The sequence below is a fragment of the Oncorhynchus kisutch genome, unplaced genomic scaffold (assembly GCF_002021735.2).
Source record: "Oncorhynchus kisutch isolate 150728-3 unplaced genomic scaffold, Okis_V2 scaffold855, whole genome shotgun sequence".
NCBI lineage: Eukaryota > Metazoa > Chordata > Actinopteri > Salmoniformes > Salmonidae > Oncorhynchus > Oncorhynchus kisutch.
Window position 1 is genome coordinate 12501 of NW_022262800.1, and position 22978 is coordinate 35478.

The 22978-nt window shown below is 43.0% G+C and overlaps 2 protein-coding genes across 3 annotated transcripts in view; both read right to left on the reverse strand.

Annotated features, from left to right (window-relative positions):
• The window catches only part of LOC116362649 (uncharacterized), an 8797-nt gene extending 7637 nt beyond the window's left edge, over positions 1-1160 (reverse strand). The window contains exons 1-3 of one of the 2 annotated variants that reach the window (XM_031816700.1): positions 967-1160; positions 588-647; positions 251-373 (exon numbers count right to left, since the gene is read on the reverse strand). In XM_031816700.1, the coding sequence (XP_031672560.1) occupies positions 251-373; positions 588-647; positions 967-1026 (243 nt within the window). In that variant the 5' untranslated portion in view covers positions 1027-1160. The remainder of the gene's footprint in view (positions 1-250; positions 374-587; positions 648-966) is intronic. The other variant, XM_031816699.1, reaches the window with a different exon arrangement.
• An 8328-nt stretch (positions 1161-9488) lies between these two features.
• LOC109877336 (tetraspanin-8-like) lies at positions 9489-22019 on the reverse strand. The gene is made up of 9 exons (XM_031816698.1): positions 21904-22019; positions 21692-21748; positions 14322-14444; positions 13871-13936; positions 13651-13746; positions 12736-12840; positions 12605-12625; positions 12414-12488; positions 9489-10336 (listed from the first exon to the last, which is right to left on the reverse strand). Exons 1-9 carry the CDS (start codon positions 21958-21960, stop codon positions 10121-10123), a joined length of 816 nt encoding a protein of 271 aa, XP_031672558.1. The 5' UTR covers positions 21961-22019; the 3' UTR covers positions 9489-10120.
• Positions 22020-22978: the final 959 nt, after the last annotated feature.

Consider the following 22978-nt stretch of genomic DNA (forward strand, 5'->3'; position numbering starts at 1 on the left):
GACAGGAATTGGAATGTCATTGTACATCCTGAATTGACAGGAATTGGAATGTCATTGTACATTCTGAATTGACAGGAATTGAAATGTAATTGTTCCCAATTGTGTTAGGCTTCATTTACACAGATAGCCCAATTCTGATCGTTTTGCCACTAATTGGTATTTTGACCAATCAAATCAGATCTCTTGCTTATAATTGGGCAGAAGATCAGAATTGGTCTTCCTGTGTAAACGGAGCCTTAGAGACACTTACCAGGATCAGCAGTATTCTCTTGTCTCTGTAGGCAGCGTAGCCTCCCAGGATGGAGAACAGTACCGTCATGGGTCCAAACACATTTAGTACGTACATCTCATGGAGGGTACTCCGATGGTCGAACTGCACTCACACAAATAATACAGGTCTGTGTTGCTGTCAACATCACTTGAGGTGACGTCCTGTAAGTTTTTACAATGTCATTTCACAGCAGGTCATTTAAAGGTCAGTTAAATGACCTGACGACTTTGTTCATTTACATTGAATTGTAAATGGTGTTATTATTTTTATTACATAAGAAGAAACTCTCTGAGTTCTGAAACATTTGAGTTGTTACCTCAGGAGGGTGTTGGAAGCTGTATGAAACGCCAACTACGAACAGAAATACCCCAGATACCTGCAAGTATAGATATTTTAGGTCTGTTACGGTATGTTACAAATGTATTTAAGATACTGTATGATGCCATTATTGGAAACATACTACACTACTATTTACACAATATAGATATACTTCAATATGTTTCACATTTTGTTCTTGTATTTTAGACTAACATTTAGTTTTTAATATGACCCCTTTTCAGATGTTAAATGTTTACACAGGTGTTTTTAATATGATTTATACACTGTTATAATGATGAATCCATAATATAACCAATTAACCAAATGACTAATTAACAAAAAAAAGGTCAGACCTTGTAGGTCAAACCAGTACGTACCAGAAGCAGGACATTGAAAGTGATACACAGTCCTCTCGTGTACGTTCTGCCATTCCCCATAGTGCGATAAACAAGTCCTCGATCCCAAAACAGTTGCTTCAAACTATAACTGGACGGATAATGGACTGAACACAAGACCCTGGGGGTGATTTACTGTGTTTAAAGGGGATCCTTCAACTTGTTTCTGTTGGAGGGTGGAAAATGACCAAGTTTGGAAGGTTGTTTCTTTAACTACTACGTTAGTTGGCAGAAAGCCCTTGGTTACCAACTACGGCAAAAGAAATGGATCAAAATAAGGAGTTTTCTTTTCTTTTTGCCAGTTGAAAACACTTGGGTTTTATTTGGCCTAAGAGAAGCACAGCCCTTGTCTGGGTGGGATTGGAGAGAACAGCATCTGTAGGTTACTCTTGACCTGGTGAATTCCATGAAAACAGAGTAGATACACTGTACTTAAAGTACCAGTCAAAAGTTTGGACACACCTACTCATTCAATGGTTTTTCTTTATTTTTCCTATTATTCTACATTGTAGAATAATAGTGAATTCATAAAAAACTATGAAATAGCACATGGAATCATGTAGTGAACAAAGAAGTGTTAAACAAATCAAAATAGATTTTAGATTTTAGATTCTTCAAAGTAGCCACACTTTGCCTTGAAGACAGCTTTGCACACTCTTGGCATTCTCTCAACCAGCTTCCCTGGAATGCTTTTCCAACAGTCTTGAAGGAGTTCCCACATATGCTGAGCACTTGTTGGCTGGTTTTCCTTCACTCTGCGGTCCAACTCATCCCAAACCATCTCAATTGGGTTGAGGTCGGGTGATTGTGGAGGCCAGGTCATCTAACACAGCCTGTGTTGGGTAATTTTCCTGCTGAAAAACAAATGATAGTTCCACTAAGCGCAAACCAGATGGGATGGCGTATCGCTGTATAATGCCGTGGTAGCCATGCTGGTTAAGTGTGCCTTGAATTCGAAATAAATCACCAACAGTGTCACCAGCAAAGCATCCCCACACCATCACACCTCCTTCTCCATGATTCATGGTGAGAACCACACATGCAGAGATTGGCCATTCACCTCCTCCTCCATGCTTCACGGTGGGAACCACACATGTAGAGATCGGCCGTTCACCTCCTCCTCCATGCTTCACAGTGGGAACCACACATGCAGAGATCGGCCGTTCACCTCCTCCTCCATGCTTCACGGTGGGAACAACACATGCAGAGATTGGCCGTTCACCTCCTCCTCCATGCTTCACGGTGGGAACCACACATGCAGAGATCGGCCGTTCACCTCCTCCTCCATGCTTCACGGTGGGAACCACACATGCAGGGATTGGCCGTTCACCTCCTCCTCCATGCTTCACGGTGGGAACCACACATGCAGAGATCGGCCATTCACCTCCTCCTCCATGCTTCACGGTGGGAACCACACATGCAGAGATTGGCCGTTCACCTCCTCCTCCATGCTTCACGGTGGGAACCACACATGCAGAGATCGGCCATTCACCTCCTCCTCCATGCTTCACGGTGGGAACCACACATGCAGAGATCGGCCGTTCACCTCCTCTGCATCTCACTAAGACAAGGCGGTTGGAACCAAAAATCTCAAGTTTAAAATATATTTTGATTTGTTTAACACTTTTTTTGAATTTACTACAGGATTCCATATGTGTTATTTCATAGTTGGGATGACTTCATTATTATTCTACAATGTAGAAAATAGTTTAAAAAAGAATGAAAAACCCTTGAATGAGAAGGTGTGTTCACACTTTTGACTGGTACTCCATTTTAATCAAACTAAATGTGGTGTAGGTTAGGATATCTGAACATTTAAAGTTGATATAACTCAGAATACTTCAGGCAGCACAATAACTTTGAAATAAAAAGCTAATATTTGTTTTCAGTGGATATACAAGTCCAGTACCTCACTCTGTAAAGAATGTGGATCCTTCACTCTGTAAAGAATGTGGATCCTTCACTCTGTAAAGAATGTGGATCCTTCACTCTGTAAAGAATGTGGATCCTTCACTCTGTAAAGAATGTGGATCCTTCACTCTGTAAAGAATGTGGATCCTTCACTCTGTAAAGAATGTGGATCCTTCACTCTGTAAAGAATGTGGATCCTTCACTCTGCTCTGCACAGAATAACAATGAGCTGACGAGTTCAGATAGGAATGCCATTTGTAATCAGAAGTCCAAGTCAAGGCACTGCCGTTAAACAGAACACCATAAATACCTTTCAATTTAATTATTTTCTGAAAGATTCATATTTCAGTCGTAGTAGCCAAATTCAGTAGCATTAAAGTGAAGTTTTAGATGTTTCCGGATCAACGCCACAAGTGCAGACAGACACCTCTTAGAGAGTATGTGAAAGGGTGGGATAAGATTACTCAAGGCCACTACAGCACTTTGGGGGCGTTTACACAGGCAGCCCGATTCTTTTGACCAATCAGATCAGATCTGCAAAAGATCTAACCGTGTTTTGTAATGGTGACAGGTTAGCATGTCTTGGGGCTATGATATTTGTGCGCCTGTATGGGAGGAGCTTGTGTTGAAGGCAGAACGGGAGGAGCATATGTTGAAGGCAGCATGGGAGGAGCTTGTGTTGAAGGCTGCATGGGAGGAGCTTGTGTTGAAGGCAGCACGGGAGGAGAATATGTTGAAGGCAGCATGGGAGGAGCTTGTGTTGAAGGCAGCATGGGAGGAGCTTGTGTTGAAGGCAGCATGGGAGGAGCATATGTTGAAGGCAGCATGGGAGGAGCTTCTGACTCAGTCAAGAAATCTGTAATGCATTTTGACATTTTTGCAGAGGTCTTAGTCACACAATTTTAAATCTATCTAAGATGTTTGTTGCAGTATTTCTCAATGAAAAAATGTGCATGAAAACTATCCATCACTCTGTAAATGACAACAAACACTTAATTGAGGAATCCCATCCACTCCTACTAGGAGTACTACTGTTGACAAATCACCAATGAAGGGGCGTAGACTTCGGCTACCGAACATCGACTTGCCTCAAGAAAACATTTTGTGTGCTTGTACAGCCGGAAAAAAACCTGCCGAAACACCAAAAAGAAGAAAAATGTCACAAAATGTTGTCATTTGTAAGGGATTTCCTCCTCTTCTTCCGAAGAGGAGAGGCGAAACGGATCAGAGGACCAATATGCGGCGTGGTAAGTGTCCATGGTTCTTTTAATATGTAAATTTACTCATGAACAACTGATACAACAAAAACAAGAAACGTGTGAAAACCCTCAAAAGCCCTATCTGGTGCAAAACACAAAGACAGGAACAATCACCCACAAACACACAGTGCAACCCAGGCTACCTAAGTATGATTCTCAATCAGAGACAACTAATGACACCTGCCTCTGATTGAGAACCATACTAGGCCGAAACATAGAAAACCCCAAATCATAGAAAATCAAACATAGACTACCCACCCAACTCACGCCCCGACCATACTAACTAAATACAGAACACAGGAAATAAAGGTCAGAACGTGACATCATTATATATGCGCAAACTGTTTCCACTGGGAAGCATGTGACACTCCCTAACCCCAAACCCTACCTTCATTTTAAACCAATGAGGAAATTCAACATTAGTTCTCTGGTCAGTCACGTCCCATTAGTTTTTCCCAACCTCTTGGTACGGAGGAGGTGGCGGGTCATACACGTTGGCGTAGGGAGGAGCTTGTGTTGAAGGCAGCATGGGAGGAGATTGTGTTGAAGACAGCATGGGAGGAGCTTGTGTTGAAGGCAGCATGGGAGGAGCTTGTGTTGAAGGCAGCATGGGAGGAGCTTGTGTTGAAGGCAGGATGGGAGGAGCTTGTGTTGAAGGCAGCATGGGAGGAGAATATGTTGAAGGCAGCATGGGAGGAGCTTGTGTTGAAGGCAGCATGGGAGGAGCTTGTGTTGAAGACAGCATGGGAGGAGCTTGTGTTGAAGGCAGCATGGGAGGAGCTTGTGTTGAAGGCAGCATGGGAGGAGCTTGTGTTGAAGGCAGCACGGGAGGAGCTTGTGTTGAAGGCAGCATGGGAGGAGCTTGTGTTGAAGGCAGCATGGGAGGATTGTGTTGAAGGCAGCATGGGAGGAGAATATGTTGAAGGCAGCATGGGAGGAGCTTGTGTTGAAGGCAGCATGGGAGGAGATTGTGTTGAAGGCAGCATGGGAGCAGCTTGTGTTGAAGGCAGCATGGGAGGAGAATATGTTGAAGGCAGCGTGGGAGGAGATTGTGTTGAAGACAGCATGGGAGGAATTGTGTTGAAAGTAGCATGGGAGGAGCTTGTGTTGAAGGCAGCACGGGAGGAGCTTGTGTTGAAGGCAGCACGGGAGGAGCTTGTGTTGAAGGCAGCATGGGAGGAGAATGTGTTGAAGGCAGAATGGGAGGTTGTTGTGTGAAAGGCAGCATGGGAGGAGAATGTGTTGAAGGCAGCATGGGAGGTTGTTGTGTGGAAGGCAGCATGGATGCATGGGAGGAGCTTGAGTGAAAGGAAGCTTGTGTGAAGCTTGTGTGGAAGGAAGCATGGGAGCAACTTCCTTGGAAGACAGCATGGGAGGAGTTCGAAGAATAGTTCCCATTTCCATGTTGGTTGCAAAGCTAAGATAATAAACAGATCACTGGCCATTTTGAATCCCACCGTACCTTCTCCGCTGTGCAATCCGGTTTCCGAGCTGGTCACGGGTGCACCTCCGCCACTCTCAAGGTACTAACCGATATCCTAACCGTCATTGATAAAAGATTGTACTGTGCAGCCGTCTTCATCGACCTGGCCAAGGCTTTCAACTCTGTCAATCATCGTATTCTTATCGGCAGACTCAACAGCCTTGGTGTCTCAAATGACTGCATTGCCTGGTTCACCAACTACTTCTCAGACTGAGTTCAGTGTGTCAAATCGGAGGGCCTGTTGTCCGGTCCTCTGGCAGTCTCTATGGGGATACCACAGGGTTCAATTCTCGGGCCTACTCTCTTCTCTGTATATATCAACGATGTCGCTCTTGCTGCGGGTGATTCCCTGATCCACCTCCACGCAGACGACACCATTCTGACGACACCACACAATTTGCTAAATTATAATTACTTGCCACTATGGCCTATGTATTGCCTTACCTCCTCAAGCCATTTGCACACACTGTATATAGACTTTAATCTTTTTTTGTTGTATTGTGTTATTGACTGTACGCTTGTTAAAATTCCATGTGTAAATCTATGTTGTTGTTTGTGTCGCACTGCTTTGCTTTATCTTGGCCAGGTTGCAGTTGTAAATGAGAACTTGTTCTCAACTGGCCTACCTGGTTAAAATAAAGGTGAAATATATATATATTTTTTTTTAAGTAAAAACCTTTAAAGTACTACTTAAGTTGTATACTTTTTACTCCAAACATTTTCCCTGACACCCAAAAGTACTCATTACATTTTGAATGCTTAGAGGGACAGGAAATGGTCCAATTCAAGAGAACGTCCCTGGTTATCTCTACTGCCTCTGATCTGGTGGACTCACTAAACAGAGAACGTCCCTGGTTATCTCTACTGCCTCTGATCTGGTGGACTCACTAAACAGAGAACGTCCCTGGTTATCTCTACAACCTCTGATCTGGTGGACTCACTAAACAGAGATCATCTCTAGTCATAACTGCTGCCTCTGATCTGGTGGACTCACTAAACAGAGAACGTCCCTGGTTATCTCTACTGCCTCTGATCTGGTGGACTCACTAAACAGAGAACGTCCCTGGTTATCTCTACTGCCTCTGATCTGGTGGACTCACTAAACAGAGAACGTCCCTGGTTATCTCTACAACCTCTGATCTGGTGGACTCAATAAACACAAATGCTTTGTTTGTAAATGATGTCGGAGTGTTGGAGTGTGTCCCTCATAGAGATTGCAGGCTGTGGTTACCCCGAGACTCCGATCCTGGGTCTGTTTAGCATTTTCCTCACCAATGGTTAAGGTTAGGATTGGGGGAGGGGGACCTGATCCTAGATCTGCACCTAGGGGAAACTTCACCCTGAGTGAGATGTCAGTCAACATTCCAACCACTTCCTTCTTCATTGGAAAACATGCAAATGCTAAGTCACACGAAGAGTACACCTGCATCCCAAATGACACCCTATTCCCTATATAGTACACTACTTTTGACCAGGGCCCATTGGGCACTATGTAGGGTATAGGGTACAATTTAGGATGAAGTCCTGCATTTTATTATGACCATAGTAATAACTTCCGCCAGGTTGCAGTTCGGTTATAAAGTCCTACATTTAAACAGAGTGAAAACAAAGGGTCTTTTTCAATAGTTGGAAGTGTGCACTCTTGTGGTTACAATTCTGACGACACAAGCATTGCTTTCCATTCCTCTCTGTGGTTTTGTCTTTTTTACAGCACTGATCTGCATGTACTGCGTATACCTGCATGTGAGGCACAACACTGTTGAACAGGATGATGGGAAATAACAAAGCAGCCCTGACAACCTCCACAAGAAACATAACATAACATTAACATGTAATACATGTATCACTAGCCACTTTAACTATGCCACTTGGTTTACATACTCATCTCATATGTATATACTGTACTCGATATCATCTACTGTATCTTGCCTATGCTGCTCTGTACCATCACTCATTCATATATCCTTATGTACATATTCTTTATCCCCTTACACTGTGTATAAGACAGTAGTTTTTTGGGGAATTATTAGTTAGATTACTTGTTCGTTATTACTGCATTGTCGGAACTAGAAGCACAAGCATTTCGCTACACTCGCATTAACATCTGCTAACCATGTGTATGTGACAAATAAATTTGATTTGATTTGATTTGATTTGACCCTTTATACACATCACTGAAAGACAACAAATGATTCACTGAATTAAACAGTAGAGTTTAGAACTTTAGAAAATGAGACAAAGTATTTAGAAAATAAGTTTATTTGATGTTAGAGGAGTTACCAGACAGGAAAACTGGTGATTCACGTGGGTGATTGTTTGACAATGAAATGGGCCCCTTCCCTCGGCCACGTTACTTCCAGAACCCACAAACAAATTGTCTCACATTAACAGAAGTGCTCAGCCGTTACTAAGGCATATTGGGGTGCAACACATTGGCAGTCCAATGAAGGAAAACACTCAAACTGACCCCAACCCTAAACTTAACCCTCGTCTTAATTAAACCTAACCTAATTTAGTGCCTAATGAATATGACCAAGGAATGTTCCTAGTTCATTATGTGTTTCAATAGTTCAGTAATGGTACCGAGGAAGACCTATGAAGCCCAGGTGGATTCCAGACTTACACTACAGAGAAATATGGCTTCCAGATTGGTTATTCAGCTGTCCCCATAGGAGAAACCTTTTTGGTTCCAGGTAGAACCATTTTTGGTTCCAGGTAGAACCCTTTTCTGGTTCCAGGTAGAACCCTTTTTGGTTCCAGGTAGAACCCTTTTTGGTTCCAGGTAGAACCCTTTTCTGGTTCCAGGTAGAACCCTTTTTGGTTCCAGGTAGAACCCTTTTTGGTTCCAAGTAGAACCCTTTTCTGGTTCCCTTTTGTGGAAAGGGTTCTACATGGAACCCAAAAGGGTTCTTCTACCTGGAACAAAATAGGTTCTACCTGGAACCAAAAATAGTTCTTCAAAGGGTTCTCGTATAGGAGACGAAGTGACCTTTTTAGGTTCAACATGGCACCTTTTGTACAGAGGAATCAACACAATGTAAAAGGAACCAGGCCCATATTCATAAAGCCTTTGAGAGTAGAAGTACTGATCTAGGATCAAGGTCCTCCTGTCCATGTAACACCAACACGTTATCTTATTTATAAGAAGGAGAAAAAAACTGATCCGAGATCAACCTTCCTTCTCTGAGAAGATTTATAAATATCAGCCCTGATTTCTTAATGAGTCGTCCCTCCTTTGGCATTTGATTGATTTATTATTTATTTTGGGGGTAAAACAACATGCCAGTCACTTCCTTCTTCAGTGGAAAACATGCAAATGCTCATCTAGGTCACGCAAAGACTACGACTATGTCCAAAATGGCACCCTGTTCCCTATGTAGTGTACTACTTTTGTCCAGGGCCCATAGGGCATTATGTAGGGAATAGGGTACAATTTAGGATGCAGGTCTACATCTTAGTTTGACCACAGTAAGCACTTCTGCGAGGGTGCAGTTTGGTTGTATTGTCCTACATTTAAACAGAGGAAAACCAAAGGGACTTTTTCAATAGTTGGAAGACCCTTGTCTACACTCTTGTGGTTTAATTTCTCACGACAAGCATTGCTTTCCATTCCTCTGAAACAAAGTACTGTGGTTTTGTCTTTTTTTACAGCACTGATCTGCATGTACTGCGTATACCTGCATGTGAGGCACAACACTGTTGAACAGGATGATGGGAAATAACAAAGCAGCCCTGACAACCTCCACAAGAAACATAACATAACATTAACCCTTTATACACATCACTGAAAGACAACAAATGATTCACTGAATTAAACAGTAGAGTTTAGAACTTTAGAAAATGAGACAAAGTATTTAGAAAATAAGTTTATTTGATGTTAGAGGAGTTACCAGACAGGAAAACTGGTGATTCACGTGGGTGATTGTTTGACAATGAAATGGGCCCCTTCCCTCGGCCACGTTACTTCCAGAACCCACAAACAAATTGGTACCGAGGAAGACCTGTGTGCTCAGCCTTTACTAAGGCATATTGGGGTGCAACACATTGGCAGTCCAATGAAGGCAAACGCTAAAACTGACCCCAACCTCAACCCTAACTTTAACCCTAGTCTTAACCCCAACCCTAACTTTAACCCTAGTCTTAACCCCAACCCTAACTTTAACCCTAGTCTTAACCCCAACCCTAACCTTAACCCTAGTCTTAACCCCAACCCTAACCTTAACCCTAGTCTTAACCCCAACCCTAACTTTAACCCTAGTCTTAACCCCAACCCTAACTTTAAACCCTAGTCTTAACCCCAACCCTAACTTTAACCCTAGTCTTAACCCCAACCCTAACCTTAACCCTAGTCTTAACCCCAACCCTAACCTTAACCCTAGTCTTAACCCCAACCCTAACCTTAACCCTAGCCTTAAACCTAACCCTGGTCCAGTTGTAACCAATGAGGAAATTCAACATGGGTTCGCAGGTCAGTCACATCCCTCTAGTGTTTCGCATCGTACTGGTACGGAGGAGGTGGCTGGTAATAAGAGCTGGCATGAAGAGGAGCTTGTGTGGCAGGCAGCATGGGAGGAGCTTGTGGAGTAGTTGCCATTTCCATGTTGGCTGCGTTTCTATAGCTAAGATCCATGGTCACCTCAGCCGAGGAGGCTTTTTGGATTCTACGGGTCATTACCAACGCCAGAAGCATTACAATGGCCTGCAAGTAAGAGACAATGAAATGGGTTTTATTTTCAACCTAGAAGATATGGCTTGTATATTGTAAACAGATGTGTTGTTTAATACATATTTTATAAAAAATCAAAAGCATATCTTCCCTTTGTCATGTTCTGACCTTTATTTCCTTTGTTTTGTCATTAGTTAGTATGGTCAGGGCGTGAGTTGGGGTGGGCAGTCTATGTTTGATTTTCTATGATTTGGGTATTTCTATGTTTCGGCCTAGTATGGTTCTCAATCAGAGGCAGGTGTCATTAGTTGTCTCTGATTGAGAATCATACTTAGGTAGCCTGGGTTGCACTGTTTGTTTGTGGGTGATTGTCTATGTTGATGGCTTGTTTCAGCGCAGCTCACATTAGCGTCATGGTTGTTATTTTGTTTACTACTTTGGTATAGTGTTTCAGTGTTCAGTGTTTTCTTGATTAAAATTCAACATGAACACATATCACGCCGACCGTGACACCCTTCCTCTCAATGAAGGCTGTTCTCTTTTTTTTCCTGCCCAATGTAATTAAGAAGGCTAGTCATGGCCGTCAATAAAGTGTTTGGCTTGTGAGACTGCTTGGAAAGTCATCTTAATCAGCGAAGCTTCATTAAAATATCAAGGTTGATAGGAGCAGAACAGTGACATTCCCTTTGTATCTATGTGTTGTAGGCAGGCCTACATTATATTACCTTTGTATCTATGTGTTGTAGGCAGGCCTACATTATTTTACCTTTGTATCTATGTGTTGTAGGCAGGCCTACATTATATTACCTTTGTATCTATGTGTTGTAGGCAGACCTACATTATTTTACCTTTGTATCTATGTGTTGTAGGCAGACCTACATTATTTTACCTTTGTATCTATGTGTTGTAGGCAGGCCTACATTATTTTACCTTTGTATCTATGTGTTGTAGGCAGACCTACATTATATTACCTTTGTATCTATGTGTTGTAGGCAGGCCTACATTATATTACCTTTGTATCTATGTGTTGTAGGCAGGCCTACATTATTGTACCTTTGTATCTATGTGTTGTAGGCAGGCCTACATTATATTACCTTTGTATCTATGTGTTGTAGGCAGGCCTACATTTTTTTAGCACGGCAGCTCCTGTTTTGGATGTGTGTAAAACCCCCTCCAGGATGTAGGCGACATGTGTAAAATCCCCTCCAGGATGTAGGCGACATGTGTAAAACCCCCTCCAGGATGTAGGCGACATGTGTAAAACCCCCTCCAGGATGTAGGCGACATGTGTAAAACCCCCTCCAGGATGTAGGCGACGTGTAAAACCCCCTCCAGGATGTGGACTACATGTGTCAATGCCCATCATGAAAGGACAGTTGAACATCTTGGTGAATACCTGTGAATCTCGTATTTAGAAGTCATTTTTCTTGTAACAATTGTTTATTTTCATATTTATTTTGATTAAATTTTTAGCCAAAAACCCTTACCCTAGGCCTAGGTAACAAAGGTTCAACAGCATTACGTCATGTCTTATTTTATGATATCATTAGGCTACATTTTACATGTATTTATTGTTGTTGAAAAAACAAACAGATTGTTTGTTTTTTGTAGAATTTGATTTAAACCTAACTTATTAGAATGATTCAACATCCTGGTTTTATGGTGAGAACGTACGTGGCGTGCATACAATGCAACTTCTGGAGAAGTGTGAATGCGATCTGTAACATGGTGGCAGGGACTGGGAGACTAGTCAGGATTGAGGGAAAGATGAACGGAGCAAAGTTTTGTATTTTTTCAGTTAAGAACAAATTCTTATTTTCAATGACGGCCTACCCCAGCCAAACCCTAACCCAGACAACGCTGGGTCAAATGTGCGCCGCCATATGGGGAAACCAATCACGTCTGGTTGTGATACAGCCTGGAATCGAACCAGGGTCTGTAGTGACACCTCTAGCACTCATGCAGTGCATAGGACTGCTGTGCCACTCGGGAGCCCCCCCCCCCCCCAAAAAAAAAAGAAGTACAGAGAGATCCTTGATTAAAACCTTGTCCAGAGCTCTCAGGACCTCAGACTGGTTGTGCTCTTCTACGATACAAATGCAGCACTCACCGTAATGACCACGTAGAAAATACAGGTGTTCCTCACAATATTCATGTAAATCTTCACAATTAGATCCAGACAAGGCTGAAATAATACCAACAAAGGAGTTACACAATGAATAATAACACCAACACCTCTATGTTTAGCTATTAAATTAGAATAACTAGACTACTGTACATATAGGAAAACCAATCACTCACTTCTTTGTAAACAAAGCCATGCTGTATGCAGGGAGAAAATACACACATTTCAGTGTTCAGTCCATACAAGTATACAGTGAATGTACAGACAGTCCCAGTGTAATTTCTGTACATGTAAGACCCAGTCTGACCTCAGTAAAAACACAGGACTCTAGTCGGAGAGGATAGCATGTACACGAGGAGGGGACATGAGAACCCCAATCTTCATACCCATTGACCAATCCACAGCATTCACCCTGTTCAGAGTTTTAAGAAGAGTGAAACAAGAAACAAGACAAACAAAACAATTCACATTTAATTAAATATTTAACAGAATTATTTGAAAAGTACTTTCGGGACAACCTATCAGTTTTTTCTGACTGTTTGTTGTTGATTAAAGTGAAACATTTAATGACATGGGTGTGGATGTCTTAAGATCTAGGTTAGACCACTGATTATAGAAAAACACATCCTGTTAGATAACTGCTCCAGTTTCAACTGTTCTGCCTTATTATTATTCGACCATGCTGGTCATTTATGAACATTTGAACATCTTGGCCATGTTCTGTTATAATCTCCACCCGGCACAGCCAGAAGAGGACTGGCCACCCCACATATGCTCTCTCTAATTCTCTCTTTCTTTCTCTCTCTCGGAGGACCTGAGCCCTAGGACCATGCCCCAGGACTACCTGACATGATGACTCCTTGCTGTCCCCAGTCCACCTGACCGTGCTGCTGCTCCAGTTTCAACTGTTCTGCCTTATTATTATACGACCATGCTGGTCATTTATGAACATTTGAACATCTTGGCCATGTTCTGTTATAATCTCCACCTGGCACAGCCAGAAGAGGACTGGCCACCCCACATAGCCTGGTTCCTCTCTAGGTTTCTTCCTAGGTTTTGGCCTTTCTAGGGAGTTTTTCCTAGCCACCGTGCTTCTACACCTGCATTGCTTGCTGTTTGGGGTTTTAGGCTGGGTTTCTGTACAGCACTTTGAGATATCAGCTGATGTACGAAGGGCTATATAAATACATTTGATTTGATTTGATTTGAGATAATAACTTACAATGGTTTGCAGTTGCGTCAGTCCTGGTACCACATCTCTTCCATTTGTGTGCAAAGGGATGTACCCTTCATACCAGGCTTTCATCATATTTGGAAGCTGGAGATTTTTTTTGTGGGGGGGGGGGGGGGGGATTGGACACAGAATTAATTAAATACCAAGTTGTTTTTAAATATTTGTTTAATTACATTTTTATGGACTTGAACCTGTAATTCTGTCCTACCTGTGGTGGAAGGTAGATGGCCAGAAACCCCAGTCCAAAGCATCGCAGACAAGATCCAACTGAATACTGCATCACCCCATGAGTAAAGAAAAGAATAAACATTATATATTTTGGGCAGTACACTGTACCCCATGATGTACTTGACTTGGTCTTAGTTAAACGGGTCAAATAATAAGTATTTCATTTGTTGATTATACCAATTGGATTTTGGCTTTAATACAGGGGATATCTGGGATTGGGCCATCGGTTTTTGGACTTTAAAATTAACAATATATTAGCTATTTATTATTGAAGAATATAACTTATAAAGCCTCAGGAGCTCAGTTCAACCATCTTCCAGGTTTGAGAGTGGTTACATTTTTCAAGCCCCATCCCTCAGTGGTTTACAAAACAGCATCAGGATGATGGCAATGTTTGAATCCCAGATTGCCCCTTTAAGAACTGAACATACCGTGATCAGGAAGTTCTTGTTCTTCTTACGAGCTCCATGCAGACCCGTGATGTCAAGGAGAAAGGAGACCACACCTGCTGTAAAGATAGTCCATCTGACAGGAGACAGACGTTCATCTAGGTCCTTCAACATTAACACACACCCATCAGACTGGAGACAGACTTTCATCTAGGTCCTTCAACATTAACACACACCCATCAGACAGACGTTCATCTAGGTCCTTCAACATTAACACACACCCATCAGACAGGAGACAGGCGTTCATCTAGGTCCTTCAACATTAACACACACCCATCAGACAGACGTTCATCTAGGTCCTTCAACATTAACACACACCCATCAGACTGGAGACAGACTTTCATCTAGGTCCTTCAACGTTAACACACACCCATCAGACTGGAGACAGACGTTCATCTAGGTCCTTCAACATTAACACACACCCATCAGACAGGAGACAGACGTTCATCTAGGTCCTTCAACATTAACACACACCCATCAGACAGACGTTCATCTAGGTCCTTCAACATTAACACACACCCATCAGACAGGAGACAGACGTTCATCTAGGTCCTTCAACATTAACACACACCCATCAGACAGGAGACAGACGTTCATCTAGGTCCTTCAACATTAACACACACCCATCAGACAGACGTTCATCTAGGTCCTTCAACATTAACACACACCCATCAGACTGGAGACAGACTTTCATCTAGGTCCTTCAACATTAACACACACCCATCAGACAGGAGACAGACGTTCATCTAGGTCCTTCAACATTAACACACACCCATCAGACAGGAGACAGACGTTCATCTAGGTCCTTCAACATTAACACACACCCATCAGACAGGAGACAGACGTTCATCTAGGTCCTTCAACATTAACACACACCCATCAGACAGGAGACAGACGTTCATCTAGGTCCTTCAACATTAACACACACCCATCAGACAGATGTTCATCTAGGTCCTTCAACATTAACACACACCCATCAGACTGGAGACAGACTTTCATCTAGGTCCTTCAACATTAACACACACCCATCAGACAGGAGACAGACGTTCATCTAGGTCCTTCAACATTAACACACACCCATCAGACAGGAGACAGACGTTCATCTAGGTCCTTCAACATTAACACACACCCATCAGACAGGAGACAGACGTTCATCTAGGTCCTTCAACATTAACACACACCCATCAGACAGGAGACAGACGTTCATCTAGGTCCTTCAACATTAACACACACCCATCAGACAGACGTTCATCTAGGTCCCTCAACATTAACACACACCCATCAGACAGACGTTCATCTAGGTCCTTCAACATTAACACACACCCATCAGACTGGAGACAGACGTTCATCTAGGTCCTTCAACATTAACACACACCCATCAGACAGACGTTCATCTAGGTCCTTCAACATTAACACACACCCATCAGACAGACGTTCATCTAGGTCCTTCAACATTAACACACACCCATCAGACTGGAGACAGACGTTCATCTAGGTCCTTCCACATTAACACACACCCATCAGACTGGAGACAGACGTTCATCTAGGTCCTTCAACATTAACACACACCCATCAGACAGACGTTCATCTAGGTCCTTCAACATTAACACACACCCATCAGACAGACGTTCATCTAGGTCCTTCAACATTAACACACACCCATCAGACAGACGTTCATCTTGTAGTTAACATTAACACACACCCATCAGACAGACGTTCATCTAGGTCCTTCAACATTAACACACACCCATCAGACAGGAGACAGACGTTCATCTTGTAGTTAACATTAACACACACCCATCAGACAGACGTTCATCTAGGTCCTTCAACATTAACACACACCCATCAGACAGACGTTCATCTTGTAGTTAACATTAACACACACCCATCAGACAGACGTTCATCTAGGTCCTTCAACATTAACACACACCCATCAGACAGACGTTCATCTAGGTCCTTCAACATTAACACACACCCATCAGACAGGAGACAGACGTTCATCTTGTAGTTAACATTAACACACACCCATCAGACAGACGTTCATCTAGGTCCTTCAACATTAACACACACCCATCAGACAGACGTTCATCTAGGTCCTTCAACATTAACACACACCCATCAGACAGACGTTCATCTAGGTCCTTCAACATTAACACACACCCATCAGAAAGACGTTCATCTAGGTCCTTCAACATTAACACACACCCATCAGACTGGAGACAGACGTTCATCTAGGTCCTTCAACATTAACACACACCCATCAGACAGACGTTCATCTAGGTCCTTCAACATTAACACACACCCATCAGACAGACGTTCATCTAGGTCCTTCAACATTAAAACACACCCATCAGACAGGAGACAGACGTTCATCTAGGTCCTTCAACATTAACACACACCCATCAGACAGGAGACAGACGTTCATCTAGGTACTTCAACATTAACACACACCCATCAGACAGACGTTCATCTAGGTCCTTCAACATTAACACACACCCATCAGACAGGAGACAGACGTTCATCTATATCCTTCAACATTAACACACACCCATCAGACAGACGTTCATCTAGGTCCTTCAACATTAACACACACCAATCAGACAGACGTTCATCTAGGTCCTTCAACATTAACACACACCCATCAGACAGACGTTCATCTAGGTCCTTCAACATTAACACACACCCATCAGACTGGAGACAGACGTTCATCTAGGTCCTTCAACATTAACACACACCCATCAGACTGGAGACAGACTTTCATCTAGGTCCTTCAACATTAACACACACCCATCAGACAGGAGACAGACGTTCATCTAGGTCCTTCAACATTAACACACACCCATCAGACAGGAGACAGACGTTCATCTAGGTCCTTCAACATTAACACACACCCATCAGACAGGAGACAGACGTTCATCTAGGTCCTTCAACATTAACACACACCCATCAGACAGGAGACAGACGTTCATCTAGGTCCTTCAACATTAACACACACCCATCAGACAGGAGACAGACGTTCATCTAGGTCCTTCAACATTAACACACACCCATCAGACAGACGTTCATCTAGGTCCTTCAACATTAACACACACCCATCAGACTGGAGACAGACTTTCATCTAGGTCCTTCAACATTAACACACACCCATCAGACAGGAGACAGACGTTCATCTAGGTCCTTCAACATTAACACACACCCATCAGACAGGAGACAGACGTTCATCTAGGTCTTTCATTATTAACACACACCCATCAGACAGGAGACAGACGTTCATCTAGGTCCTTCAACATTAACACACACCCATCAGACAGGAGACAGACGTTCATCTGGGGCGGCAGTGTAGCCTAGTGGTTAGAGCATTGGACTAGTAACCGAAAGGTTGCAAGTTCAAATCCCCAAGCTGACAAGGTACAAAATCTGTCGTTCTGCCCTTGAACAGGCAGTTAACCCACTGTTCCTAGGCCGTCATTGAAAATAAGAATTTGTTCTTAACTGACTTGCCTAGTAAAATAAAGGTAAAAAAATAAAAAAAAATAAAATCTAGGTCCTTCAACATTAACACACACCCATCAGACAGACGTTCATCTAGGTCCCTCAACATTAACACACACCCATCAGACAGACGTTCATCTAGGTCCTTCAACATTAACACACACCCATCAGACTGGAGACAGACGTTCATCTAGGTCCTTCAACATTAACACACACCCATCAGACAGACGTTCATCTAGGTCCTTCAACATTAACACACACCCATCAGACAGACGTTCATCTAGGTCCTTCAACATTAACACACACCCATCAGACTGGAGACAGACGTTCATCTAGGTCCTTCAACATTAACACACACCCATCAGACTGGAGACAGACGTTCATCTAGGTCCTTCAACATTAACACACACCCATCAGACAGACGTTCATCTAGGTCCTTCAACATTAACACACACCCATCAGACAGACGTTCATCTAGGTCCTTCAACATTAACACACACCCATCAGACAGACGTTCATCTTGTAGTTAACATTAACACACACCCATCAGACAGACGTTCATCTAGGTCCTTCAACATTAACACACACCCATCAGACAGGAGACAGACGTTCATCTTGTAGTTAACATTAACACACACCCATCAGACAGACGTTCATCTAGGTCCTTCAACATTAACACACACCCATCAGACAGACGTTCATCTTGTAGTTAACATTAACACACACCCATCAGACAGACGTTCATCTAGGTCCTTCAACATTAACACACACCCATCAGACAGACGTTCATCTAGGTCCTTCAACATTAACACACACCCATCAGACAGGAGACAGACGTTCATCTTGTAGTTAACATTAACACACACCCATCAGACAGACGTTCATCTAGGTCCTTCAACATTAACACACACCCATCAGACAGACGTTCATCTAGGTCCTTCAACATTAACACACACCCATCAGACAGACGTTCATCTTGTAGTTAACATTAACACACACCCATCAGACAGACGTTCATCTAGGTCCTTCAACATTAACACACACCCATCAGACAGACGTTCATCTAGGTCCTTCAACATTAACACACACCCATCAGAAAGACGTTCATCTAGGTCCTTCAACATTAACACACACCCATCAGACTGGAGACAGACGTTCATCTAGGTCCTTCAACATTAACACACACCCATCAGACAGACGTTCATCTAGGTCCTTCAACATTAACACACACCCATCAGACAGACGTTCATCTAGGTCCTTCAACATTAAAACACACCCATCAGACAGGAGACAGACGTTCATCTAGGTCCTTCAACATTAACACACACCCATCAGACAGGAGACAGACGTTCATCTAGGTACTTCAACATTAACACACACCCATCAGACAGACGTTCATCTAGGTCCTTCAACATTAACACACACCCATCAGACAGGAGACAGACGTTCATCTATATCCTTCAACATTAACACACACCCATCAGACAGACGTTCATCTAGGTCCTTCAACATTAACACACACCCATCAGACAGACGTTCATCTAGGTCCTTCAACATTAACACACACCCATCAGACAGACGTTCATCTAGGTCCTTCAACATTAACACACACCCATCAGACAGACGTTCATCTAGGTCCTTCAACATTAACACACACCCATCAGACTGGAGACAGACGTTCATCTAGGTCCTTCAACATTAACACACACCCATCAGACAGACGTTCATCTAGGTCTTTCAACATTAACACACACCCATCAGACAGACGTTCATCTAGGTCCTTCAACATTAACACACACCCATCAGACTGACGTTCATCTAGGTCCTTCAACATTAACACACACCCATCAGACTGGAGACAGACGTTCATCTAGGTCCTTCAACATTAACACACACCCATCAGACAGACGTTCATCTAGGTCCTTCAACATTAACACACACCCATCAGACAGACGTTCATCTAGGTCCTTCAACATTAACACACACCCATCAGACTGGAGACAGACGTTCATCTAGGTCCTTCAACATTAACACACACCCATCAGACAGACGTTCATCTAGGTCCTTCAACATTAACACACACCCATCAGACAGACGTTCATCTAGGTCCTTCAACATTAACACACACCCATCAGACAGACGTTCATCTTGTAGTTAACATTAACACACACCCATCAGACAGACGTTCATCTAGGTCCTTCAACATTAACACACACCCATCAGACAGGAGACAGACGTTCATCTTGTAGTTAACATTAACACACACCCATCAGACAGACGTTCATCTAGGTCCTTCAACATTAACACACACCCATCAGACAGACGTTCATCTTGTAGTTAACATTAACACACACCCATCAGACAGACGTTCATCTAGGTCCTTCAACATTAACACACACCCATCAGACAGACGTTCATCTAGGTCCTTCAACATTAACACACACCCATCAGACAGGAGACAGACGTTCATCTTGTAGTTAACATTAACACACACCCATCAGACAGACGTTCATCTAGGTCCTTCAACATTAACACACACCCATCAGACAGATGTTCATCTAGGTCCTTCAACATTAACACACACCCATCAGACAGACGTTCATCTTGTAGTTAACATTAACACACACCCATCAGACAGACGTTCATCTAGGTCCTTCAACATTAACACACACCCATCAGACAGACGTTCATCTAGGTCCTTCAACATTAACACACACCCATCAGAAAGACGTTCATCTAGGTCCTTCAACATTAACACACACCCATCAGACTGGAGACAGACGTTCATCTAGGTCCTTCAACATTAACACACACCCATCAGACAGACGTTCATCTAGGTCCTTCAACATTAACACACACCCATCAGACAGACGTTCATCTAGGTCCTTCAACATTAAAACACACCCATCAGACAGGAGACAGACGTTCATCTAGGTCCTTCAACATTAACACACACCCATCAGACAGGAGACAGACGTTCATCTAGGTACTTCAACATTAACACACACCCATCAGACAGACGTTCATCTAGGTCCTTCAACATTAACACACACCCATCAGACAGGAGACAGACGTTCATCTATATCCTTCAACATTAACACACACCCATCAGACAGACGTTCATCTAGGTCCTTCAACATTAACACACACCCATCAGACAGACGTTCATCTAGGTCCTTCAACATTAACACACACCCATCAGACAGACGTTCATCTAGGTCCTTCAACATTAACACACACCCATCAGACAGACGTTCATCTAGGTCCTTCAACATTAACACACACCCATCAGACTGGAGACAGACGTTCATCTAGGTCCTTCAACATTAACACACACCCATCAGACAGACGTTCATCTAGGTCTTTCAACATTAACACACACCCATCAGACAGACGTTCATCTAGGTCCTTCAACATTAACACACACCCATCAGACTGACGTTCATCTAGGTCCTTCAACATTAACACACACCCATCAGACTGGAGACAGACGTTCATCTAGGTCCTTCAACATTAACACACACCCATCAGACAGACGTTCATCTAGGTCCTTCAACATTAACACACACCCATCAGACAGACGTTCATCTAGGTCCTTCAACATTAACACACACCCATCAGACTGGAGACAGACGTTCATCTAGGTCCTTCAACATTAACACACACCCATCAGACAGACGTTCATCTAGGTCCTTCAACATTAACACACACCCATCAGACAGACGTTCATCTAGGTCCTTCAACATTAACACACACCCATCAGACAGGAGACAGACGTTCATCTAGGTCCTTCAACATTAACACATGTTCCAATACAGTTACTACAAGAGGAATATAACAGGTTAGAAAATGTTACTTACATGTTCACTGCTCATGTAATACTTCCAAGGGGTGACAATGAAACTCATGTCACCAATCTGAAGAAAGATACATTTAGGGAGAAAAACGATAATACAAGTAATATATTCATAATATTGGACACTATTTTTAGATTGATTAAAAATAGTTTCCGTTAATGATTGATAAAAAAATAAATCCAACACAATAACATGATATTTAAGTGTTGCGTTACCACTTGTAGGATTGTGAAGAAAAGCAGCCAGCCTCTAATAGAGCAGGAACAACACATGTTGCAGCTCTGGTCTCACCTCTGACTCGTTCTCTGAGAGAATGTGCATTGAAAGAAAAACTCTGGGTTTTTATGTCATTTCCTGTAACCGACAAGTGTCTTGACAGTGATTTTACAGAGTTCCTCTGAGACATCAGGTTGGTGTTCATTGGTGCACATCGTATAAAAAATATTTTTAAACGTGTTTCTTATTGGACAGGTTCAGTTAGTCCCTCCCAGTTTGTTATCTGTCTTCAGTTTGGTGCCTAACGAATACAACCCAGGACTGTTCCTGATTCATAAGGTTGTGTTATAGTTCATGACCCCACGAAGACATACAAGATACAGATGGATTCTATACAGGTTATATGGGGAGAACTGAGGAATCAACACCATGTAAAAAAGGGAGCTGGGCCCATATTCATAAAGCCTCTGAATAGGAGTGCTGACCTAGGATCAGATCTCCCCCGACCATCCATGTAATCTGACCTAGGATCAGATCTCCCCCGACCATCCATGTAATCTGACCTAGGATCAGATCTCCCCCGACCATCCATGTAATCTGACCTAGGATCAGATCTCCCCCGACCATCCATGTAATCTGACCTAGGATCAGATCTCCCCCGACCATCCATGTAATCTGACCTAGGATCAGATCTCCCCCCACCGTCCATGTAATCTGACCTAGGATCAGATCTCCCCCCACCGTCCATGTAATCTGACCTAGGATCAGATCTCCCCCGACCATCCATGTAATCTGACCTAGGATCAGATCTCCCCCCACCATCCATGTAATCTGACCTAGGATCAGATCTCCCCCCACCATCCATGTAATCTGACCTAGGATCAGATCTCCCCCCACCATCCATGTAATCTGACCTAGGATCAGATCTCCCCCCACCATCCATGTAATCTGATCTATTACGTAACTGAACCTAGATCAGCCCTCCTTCTGAGGTTTTAAGACCGGATTTCTTAATGAGTCAGTTGTTCTCTGAAGAGGCGGGCTGGAGGCGGGGATACAAATGAGGAAACCAAG